The 9492-nt window shown below is 45.9% G+C and overlaps 2 protein-coding genes across 5 annotated transcripts in view; one reads left to right on the top strand and one right to left on the bottom strand.

The window, feature by feature from the left end:
* The first annotated feature begins 324 nt into the window (after positions 1–324).
* SFT2D3 (SFT2 domain containing 3) lies at positions 325–4101 on the top strand. The gene has a single exon (XM_053596828.1). It carries the CDS (start codon positions 1198–1200, stop codon positions 1849–1851), a length of 654 nt encoding a protein of 217 aa, XP_053452803.1. The 5' UTR covers positions 325–1197; the 3' UTR covers positions 1852–4101.
* A 1434-nt stretch (positions 4102–5535) lies between these two features.
* WDR33 (WD repeat domain 33) overlaps positions 5536–9492 on the bottom strand; it is a 130451-nt gene continuing 126494 nt past the window's right edge. For all 4 annotated transcript variants that reach the window (XM_053596818.1, XM_053596817.1, XM_053596820.1 and 1 more), the window contains 2 exons: positions 8432–8647; positions 5536–6171 (listed from right to left, as the gene is read on the bottom strand). In XM_053596818.1, the coding sequence (XP_053452793.1) occupies positions 5942–6171; positions 8432–8647 (446 nt within the window). In that variant the 3' untranslated portion in view covers positions 5536–5941. The remainder of the gene's footprint in view (positions 6172–8431; positions 8648–9492) is intronic.

Below are 9492 nucleotides of genomic sequence, written 5' to 3'. Positions count from 1 at the left end.
GTAGCTGGGATTACAAGCACTAATTAGTTTTGTTCATTATATTTTTAGTACAGATGAGAGTCTCACTCTTGCTCAGGCTGGTCTGGAATTCCTGAGTTTAGGCGATCCACCTGCCTCTGCCTCCCAGAGTGTTAGGATTACAGGAGTGAACCTCAAGCCCAGCCAGAGACCCTGTCCTTAAGGTACAGCTGGCACAACTGCAACAACTTAATTTTGACAACAAGGAGAAAGTGAGAACTCAGAGAAAGTGCACCCAGGGGATTAGCAGCAGGAGGAAGCAGGAGGGAGAAGCCCTGGAAGGCATGGAGGGGAGTGACCTGAGAGGAACCACAGGCAGATGATTTCCAGGATCCTCTTCAGAGAGTGGGACATGTGGGAGTCACCTCAGAATAGATCAGGATTGACTAGAACACAGTCGAATTTGTCAGAGATCTGTCCATAAGTCAGGAAACCTCGTTCCAGACATGTCTGAAGATGCGAACCAAAGACACATGACCACAAGCACCACCACCAAGTGGTGCACGTGGGGCGTGAAAGAGTCAAGGATATTGTGCCAATCCTCTGGCCAAAACAGAAAAGAGAAGAGAGACGGTTGATGGCCCCGGGGTTAACCATCAACTCCTTGGTAAGCGATCAGATGGTCACTTATTATCAAATGCGGTAACAAGTAAGTGCAATTTCCCCCAAAGAAAGGACCTAAGTCCTGCAGGTCTAAGCGTTTCACGACGTTAAATTTCTAGATAATTGTAGATTTGCATGAAGATGTAAGAATACAGCATGTGTGAAACTACAGCACAGTGTCACAGCCAAAGTAGACAGTGAGAACCCTGAACATTTCCAGCAGCGAAAGGGTCGCTTGAGTGCCCTTTTAGAGCAACACCCACTACTTCACTCCCACTAATTTTTAATCTTGACAGGATTTGTACAGGCCGTAAGAGCGTCTACTCCTAAAAGAGAACAGCATCAGGGGCTGGGAGACTGCAGAGAGACGTCAGAAAAGAACCACCCGTCCCGCGGTCAGGGGAAACAACTACAGTCTGTACAGGGGCTACCCGCCCCTTCCGTGTGCGTCACAGTCCCCGCCCCTTCCGCCGAGGCCGACCAACCGCCCCTGAGGGTGGAGCCGTTTCCACCAGATGCTGAGCACAGCCGGAAGCGGGCGGTACCCTGGGCCCTGCCCCTGCCGCCCTGTTAGAGATGGCTGACCTCCACCGCCAGCTGCAGGAATATCTAACGCAGGGGAAAGCGGCCGGGACGGCGGCCGCAGAGCCTCTACTCGCAGCCGGGAATGCGGAGGAGGCCGCGGATGGGGCAGGACCGTCGGGGGCGTGGCTGAGCCGCACAGGCCTGCGTTGGACGTGGGCGCGGAGCCCCGAGGAGCCGGCGGCAGCGGGCCCGACGTGCGTGCCGAGCGTGACGCGCGGGCAGCGGCTGGCGGCGGGCGGCGGCTGCCTGCTGCTGGCGGCACTCTGCTTCGGCCTGGCCGCGCTCTACGCGCCGGTGCTGCTGCTACGTGCACGCAAGTTTGCGCTGCTCTGGTCGCTTGGCTCGGCGCTGGCGCTGGTGGGCGGCGCGCTGCTGCGGGGCGGCGCGGCGTGTGGACGCTTGTTGCGCGGCGAGGAGACTCCGCCGCGGTCCGCGCTGCTGTACGTGGCGGCGCTCGGTGCCACGCTGTACGCGGCGTTGGGTCTGCGCAGCACGCTGCTTACGGTGCTGGGTGCCTGCGCGCAGGTGGCCGCGCTGCTGGCGGTGCTAGTCGGGCTGCTTCCCTGGGGCGGCAGCACTGCGCTGCGCCTCGCGCTCGGCCGCCTGGGCCGCGGCGCCGGCCTCGCCAAGGCCCTGCCGGTGTGAGAGCTCCGGGCCCGCATCTTCGGGAAAGGACGAGGAGCCAGCCACGGCCAGCGCCGTCGGAGACCAGCCAGCGGAGTCAAGGACTGGACTCGCCAGTTCCCGGACCGCCCGCCGCGACACATCCCGCTGACCCCGGACGGCGCGGAGCAAAGGCCCTCCCAGGACAGGACTGTGCGGCGAGTCTGAGGACTTTGAACGGCCGTTAGTAACTGACACACGAACAATTTGACCAGGTGCTCGGTGTTAGAATGTGCTCTGAAAACAAGAATTTTAGCATTGTTTTGGTGGTAGTATGCTGTGAGGCGGCACTTAAGAGGTTGTTTTGTCATTAGTGTGGTTTTAGAATTGAACTGAGAAAAAAATAGCTGTTCTTTAAATTAGCTGCTACTTTTGTGATTTTTCTCAGGCTTGTCTTTTACTTCTTGTCATTTAAAAAAATCCAGTGATCGATGTTTAGCTACAATAATTTTTGGTTTTGGTATGAATCCAGAAGGGTATCAGATTAAACACTGAATTTAGTCAGTGGGTTTTTTAAAGTACTTGCTTTGGTTAAGCCATTTATCTCGGGTATTTTCTTCAGAGGAATTGTAAATACAGTGCCTTGCAACATGAGAGGAAAATTAGTGCTTTGTTAGACATGAAAGCGGCGGACCAAAAGAAATTGTCTGCTCCAAGAAAATGGTAGTAAAGTGCCTGTAAAGGCAGTAGAGGTCGCAGACCTGGGCTTAGAAATCCTGGCAGATAGTTAGATAATTCTACATCCAGAATCCCCATATTTGCTGGAAGCCATAAATTTTCTACCAGCTGTAATTATCACTCCTAATTTTATGGTTGCTTTTTAAACTGTAGATTACAATTTGCAGGCAGATTGTACAGTACTTTTCCGTGTCTAATTGCTAAATTTCCTTAAATTTAGGTTCAGTATTTTTACTTACCTTATTTATTGCCAGAAAATATGGGCCCAATATTTGATGAGTTTCAGAAAACTGCATGTTTTGTCAATAGCTATAAACCAAGAAGTAAAGTGTATTTTAGAGCTTTAAAATGCTGTGCCAAGGGTTCTCATGCTTGATTGCACATAAGAATTACTTGAAGAACTTCATGAGGATCAATTCAACTGGAATCTCTGGGAGGTAGGACCTAGACATCAATATATTTTTTAAAGCTCCACAGATGATTTCATGGTCAGCCAAGGTTTAGAACCACCACTGTGGGTTGGCTTGCACAATTTAAAAATACAGTAGAACATCCAGTTGGCCACCTCCTTAAGTTGACTTAATTTTAATAGACCTGACGTGCATCACGTGTACACATCAGTATGGTAGGCCTACTTCCTTATGTTGGTCACATGTGACCAGATGTGACAGTCCTTTGGATGGCCAACTTCCAGAAGTTCTACTGTAATTGTTTTCCATAGCTGGATTCAAGTGTTGCCTTAATAGCGAACGTCATGCAGCAGTCTAATCCCCAATTTTATGTTCCTAGGTCAGTGCCCTGAGCCCTGCCCCAAAAATGGTACTAAAGCAGCCAAGATGCACAATGTAGGCTTTGTATGTGTTAAGACTGTCTTTTGTTTCTCCCATCAGTACATAGGGTTACCTACCTCAGAGGGAGCTCATGAGAGCAAATGCAGTATTTTCAGTGAGTGACATATTTAATTGTAAAGACTTGTGCCATTGACTGCTCCTTCTAGTTCCCAAATTAAATTTGTTCTAAATCTCTCTAGAATTGCATGGCTGGGAATTCTATGATATTTAATACATGTTTATATTGATGTTTTATATTTCTTAAGTAAAATTTTAAAACTTTTGCTTCGGCCGGTTGTAGTAATGCATATCTACTGGGGAGACTGGGTGGGAGTATCACTTAGCTCAGGAGTTCTGGGGTGTAGTGCACTGTGCGGGTGTCTACGCTAAGTTTGGCATCCATATGGTGACCTTCTGGGAGCAGGGGACCAGCCAGCAGATTACCTAAGGAGAGGTGAACCAACCCAGGTTAAAAAAAGAGCAAGTCAGAACTCCTGAGCTGATGATTAGTGGTATTATACCTGGGAGTTGCTCACTCCACACTCCGGCCTGGACATTGCCAGATAGTCTGTTAGTTTTCTTCAAACATTTGAAAAATCTTGTTTTTATAAAATTCAAAGCACAATTATCTAGTATGTATTTTGGACAGATGTTTTTAAATGTCACATACACACATATATAATATATATCCTGAGTATTTATTATAATAAATGCATGATGTAGAGGCTTCTGTTTTCTCTAAATGAATTCTCAAAATGTGACCTGGCTATATGCTTACTGAGGTACCATATTTTTAAAGTTAAATCCTAAAATGTTAAAATTCTTTCATGTGAATCTCAAGAAGAGGAGCCTTATCTTGATAGGAGTTTGGTCTCTGGATCCCATTTTAGCTTCCAGGAATATGATTATAGTTTCTCCCTTTTAAAAATCTATATGAGTATAGGGCAAGTAAAGAATATCCACAAACCTAAAGCAATCTCGAGCCGCCTCCTGTCATCTTTTATGGTGGAGGTGTTGTTAAAAGGGTTTTTAGTCTTAAAAATTACTCACTTGGAGTCTGTAGCTAAGTGTGTGTGGTCAGCATTTTCTCACTTCACAGAAATAACTTGGCTTTTACCATTTTTTAACATTCCTTAGAGAACCAGTTAGAGATTTTTATATACCATCAAACTGTCAGTATCCCTTTTCTAAGCAACCACTGAGACGTCCAACACCATTAATTGTGCCGAGTAAACTTGACTCTGATGCCAAACTGAAGTTGGCAATGTAATGAAATGTTAGTAATGAAAGCTTTCTTATATTGGTATGGAAAGTATTATGGCATATCTCAAACTGAATTTTTGGCTTCTAATCCAAAGTGAACCAAATGTTACATTTACTTAAAACGAGGAATTTGTCGTGAATAAGATTCTGGCTTACTAGGAGTTAGAGCTATAAACTAGTGGTATTTCTACATAGCTACCATTTGTGGGTTACTAAGAAAGTTTTAAGATAGACTGTGTTATGGTCCATGATTTCACTAGTGAAACACACTTGACAGCATCCTTTCTGATTCACATGTGCAAGTTTCAACTTGGTTGGCTTATTGTTATTGCTGGGAGGGCTTCATATGTTTCCTTGTGCAGGGATTTTATATTTCTTGATTTTTGTAATGGCCCACATATAGAAGAGGAAGAGATTAGTTTTGCAAAACTTTTAGGAGATATTTTGGTCCATTCCTTTTCAAATTAATGTATGAAATGATTTAAAGTTACCCAAAGGGTATGGCGTTATCCTGGCTTCCAGCAACTTCCTCTCCTCATCAAAACAAGCAATCCAAATCTAAATTGTAGTTAGAAGATGCAACCAAGGGAGGATACCCCCAACTGGACAGCAAGCTGGTGTAAGTTTCTCTTCAGGTATAACTTTCCCTCTGCTAGGGTGTGTCTGAACCTACTTCAACTTTTCAAGTATTCCTCACTATAACAAAAATAGTGTGACAGAATGGCTAGATGGGAATTTACCAAAAAACAAAGTGCACAAGAGAAATTAGATGACCTAGGAGATCACATCACATGCATAAATATCGGCAACAATTGTACACTCCTCAGCAAACCAGATGCAGTGGAAACCAAGGGTTTCCTTAAGGCAAACACTCCACAAGTAGTTGTTTTCTGTTAATTCTTGCTTAAATCACATTCTGTATTCATACAAAAACAACTTAATGTTTTTTCTCTGACAAACTGTACATATAGGAACAAATTTCCAATTGGACATGAACTTAAATTTGTGGAGGTGCTCCATGTCTCGTGACACTAAAAAAAAAAAATTCCAGCTTTTATCTTCACAAAACATGGGATTTAGAGCGATGAGAGTGGACAGGACAAAACAAGGCCAGCTACTCTAGGCAGCCAGCGGCAGTCTCTTCATTTTGAAGACCTCATCGGAGGTTCCTGGGATTCAGCTGCCCCAGAAAGAAGTTCAGGGCTACAATGGTACAAGCTTCCTTTTGTTTTGCTTGGTTAAGTCCACAAGAAGTTCTTAAATACTATCCAGAGCAGCCTCAGAGTGCTCAGCCACAACTTCTACCGACCTCTGCCACCCCCTCTTGATGATCCTCGCCTTGGTGGGCCAGAGTTCATATTACTCCCTCTACCCCAGTTACTGCCGCTCCGGCCCCCTCGAGAAGGGGTGCCACTGCCTGGAGGTCCCCCAAAAGGTTCATCTCTGTGGTACCCATCGTGGTGATCTCCTTCCAATGAACTAGAACGTCCTGATTTTGGCACTCTCTGTGAAGGTCCTGGGCCCCCTCGGCCTGAAACAAAACACAGATTTCAATTGTGAGTTGTCTGTATTAGCCAATTGTCAGTAACTCCTAGTACAAACTTTACTCTCTAATGGCAGCTGACTACTTTTGGGAGGTTCTGGGAAGACTAGTAGTGGCATTCAGAACACAAAAAGGTGTACCTCCACCCCTTCCTAACCATCACCTCATTCCCATCCTGACTCCTGGCCACAATCCCCAGCATCAAGAATATCATGTTCTCCAGGGCTGTATGACATGATAGGAAGCCAAGAGGTAAGCATGGCACCTTCAGGGAGACCTGCACCACACTGGACTGTGTCCCAGACTGCAGGGCGTATCTCTTCACCATCCTATGCCCATAGGGTGTTCTGAGGGAAGGTTTGAAAAGCATTGACTTAATTGTGGAATTCACTGCTGCTGATGTTAATGACAAGTGCTCCAACTAGGATAAAGTGTTTACTGTGATAGTCCCGGGATATATGGCACTTTTAACTTCCTTGTACATAGTGAAATAAATACTTAGTGAAAAATAAAAGCATAAAAACCCCAACAAAACACTGGCTTTCAGATTATTTCTCCGAGGGATAGTTTAACTGTTTCAGACTTGTACACACATATTTATTAAAACTAAGGTAGTATTATTATTAAAATACCATCTTTTAAGATTTTCTCTTAAACATGAGGATTTGGTCATATATCCATATGTTCTCTCAAGATTTGCCAACTTTATTTTGTCTAAATTTTTTTTTTTTTTTGTAGTTTTTGGCCAGAGCTGGGTTTGAACCTGCCAGCTCCGGCATATGGAGCCGGCGCCCTACTCCCTTGAGCCACAGGCGCCGCCCTTGTCTAAATTTTTTTTTTCGAGACAGTGTCTGTCTTCCCCTGGGTAAAGTGCTATAGCATCATAGCTTACAGCAATCTCAAACTCTTGGGCTTGAGCAATCCTCTTGCCTCAGTCTCCCAAGTAGCTGGGTGAGCCACCACCCACACCCCTCCCCGCCACCAGTGTAAAATTTTTGAATGGAATTTAAAGAGATGAAAAAGGCGAGTTTGGTTCGGCACCTGTAGCTCAGCAGCTAGGGCGCCAGCCACATACACCGGAGCTGGTGGGTTCAAACCCAGTTTAGGCCTGCCAAACAACAATGACAACTACAACCAAAGAAAAAAAAAAGCCGGGTGTTGTGGTGGGCCCCTATAGTCCCAGCTATTTAGGAGGCTGAGATAAGAGAACAGCTTAAACTCAAGAGTTGGAGGTTGCTGTGAGCTGTGAAGCCATGACACTCTTCTGGGCAACATTAGTGAAGCTGTCTCAAAAAAAACAAAAAGAAAAAGTTAGGCAAGTTAGCCAAGGGAACAATCTTTGTTTTTCTTACAAAGCATTGTTTAGGCACCTGAGGATGCCTGGCCAGAGAAGTTGTCAACTAACATATATCATTTCCATCCTAGCCAAACCTGCACAGCCAGAGGACCTATGGTGGTCTCCTGAGTACCTATAAATGTCATCCAAACTTGTAGCACACCAACCAGTCATAAAGTGTGTTTAGGGACAGGGAGATCTACTGGTGATACCTGAGGTAATTTCTGAGGGGTCTGCTCTAAAAAAACCAAACTAAAGAACAAAAGGCAAAACTGTAATAGAGGGACTATAAACCCAACGCAGTCAACTTAGGGAGAGAGCACAGCTGGCGCTCACGGGCAGCAGTCTCAGCAGCCTCGAATGCCTGCCACACAGGCAACTGCCTGCCCTACGCTGTGACCAGAGTTGCAGTTAGCCTTCGGTGGGCACTGCAGGCTAAAGAGTTAGTGCTGCCTATAAAATGAAGATCCAGAGTCCTGAGTTGTAGAGCCCCTGGAAACACCCCCTGCAGAAAGAACACTTTCCCCAGAGTCTGTGACATTAGGCATAAACAGTGCTCCTCTGGACTCAAACACCACAGAACCTGGCAAGAACAACTCTTCCCTTACCACCAAGGACACCCTCAAAGGCTCTCAGCAGCCATTAGTGCAGGGCAGACTGGCAATCAGAGCAGGGGTCTCCAGTGAGCAAGCCCAGCATCGAGAGTGCTGGGGAACGTGGGCAGAGGGCTGGAGTGGAATCTTGAATGAAGAGGGATTACCAGGGTAACTGGGGTCATGCACGCAGCTGAACTTGGAGTCACCAGGTGACAGTTCCAACTAGCACTCACACATTTGGGAGCATGTGTCTTTGCATACCCTAGGCCTCCCTCAGCCCCTGGAGTTCCTGGAGCTGTACCCATTGGCCTCTTACCTTTGCCTCCACGGTCCTCAGAAGGACCCCCTGGGGCCTCCATCTCTCTGTGCTCAGAAGTGCCCGGCCCATCATGCCAAGGACGCTTTCGGGGTGGTAAGGATGCCATATCCATACCTTGGAGAGAGGAGGAGCGTTCTCTGCTTGCAGGGGAATGACCATCATGAGGGGGATGATCAGGGCGGGGAGCATCACGGAAATGTTCATGACCTGGCCCTGAAATAAGCAGCAGAGTCTCCTCACAGTAAAGAACAGTACAACCAAAAGCAGAGGGAAACAGCAACTCAAGAACCACCATTCATTCATGCAAGAAACATGTCCTGAATGCTCAGGCCAGGGTGTGAGTCACCACAGACAGGAAAGGCTGCAATTAGAAACCAACATACCTACTAACATAAGAGGAGGCAGGTACAGTCCAGAGAAGTGGTTCTTAGATGTTTTAGTCTAAGACATCTTTACATTTTTAAAAATTATTGAGGACCCCAAAGAGATTTCAAGGATAAGAGTTATAGCTACTAGTATTTTACCATATTAGTAATTAACACCAAGAACATTTTAATTCATTTAGCTTTATTTTTCAAAAACAAAAAAGTATTTAGTGGAAAAAGTGATACTGTTTTATATTTGGACAAATACTTCTAACATCTGACTTAAAAGAAGAAAGTTGGATTCTTCCACCTGCTTCTGCATCAATCTGCTGCCATAAAATGCTATCGCTATGGCTCGGCCCCTGTAGCTCAAGTGGCCAAGGTGCCAGCCACATACACCAGAGCTGACGGGTTTGAATCCAACCCAGGCCTGCCAAACAACAATGACAACTATAACCAAAAAGCCGGGCATTGTGGCAGGTGCCTGTAGTCCCAGCTACTTGGGAGGCTGAGGCAAGAGAATCACTTAAATCACTTAAGTTGGAGGTTGCTGTGATCTGTGATGCCATGGCACTCTACCCAAGATGACAGCTTGAGGCTCTGTCTAAAAATAAATAAATAAAAATAAATAAATAAATAAAATGCTGTTGCTGAAGGATAGGAAAATAAACCAGCCTCCCCAAAAGATAGGAG

Source organism: Nycticebus coucang, chromosome 7, assembly GCF_027406575.1.
Source record: "Nycticebus coucang isolate mNycCou1 chromosome 7, mNycCou1.pri, whole genome shotgun sequence".
In the NCBI taxonomy this organism is placed as follows: Eukaryota; Metazoa; Chordata; class Mammalia; order Primates; family Lorisidae; genus Nycticebus; species Nycticebus coucang.
The sequence above is the reverse complement of the archived record's forward strand: the minus strand, read 5'-3'. Positions and strand labels throughout refer to the sequence as shown.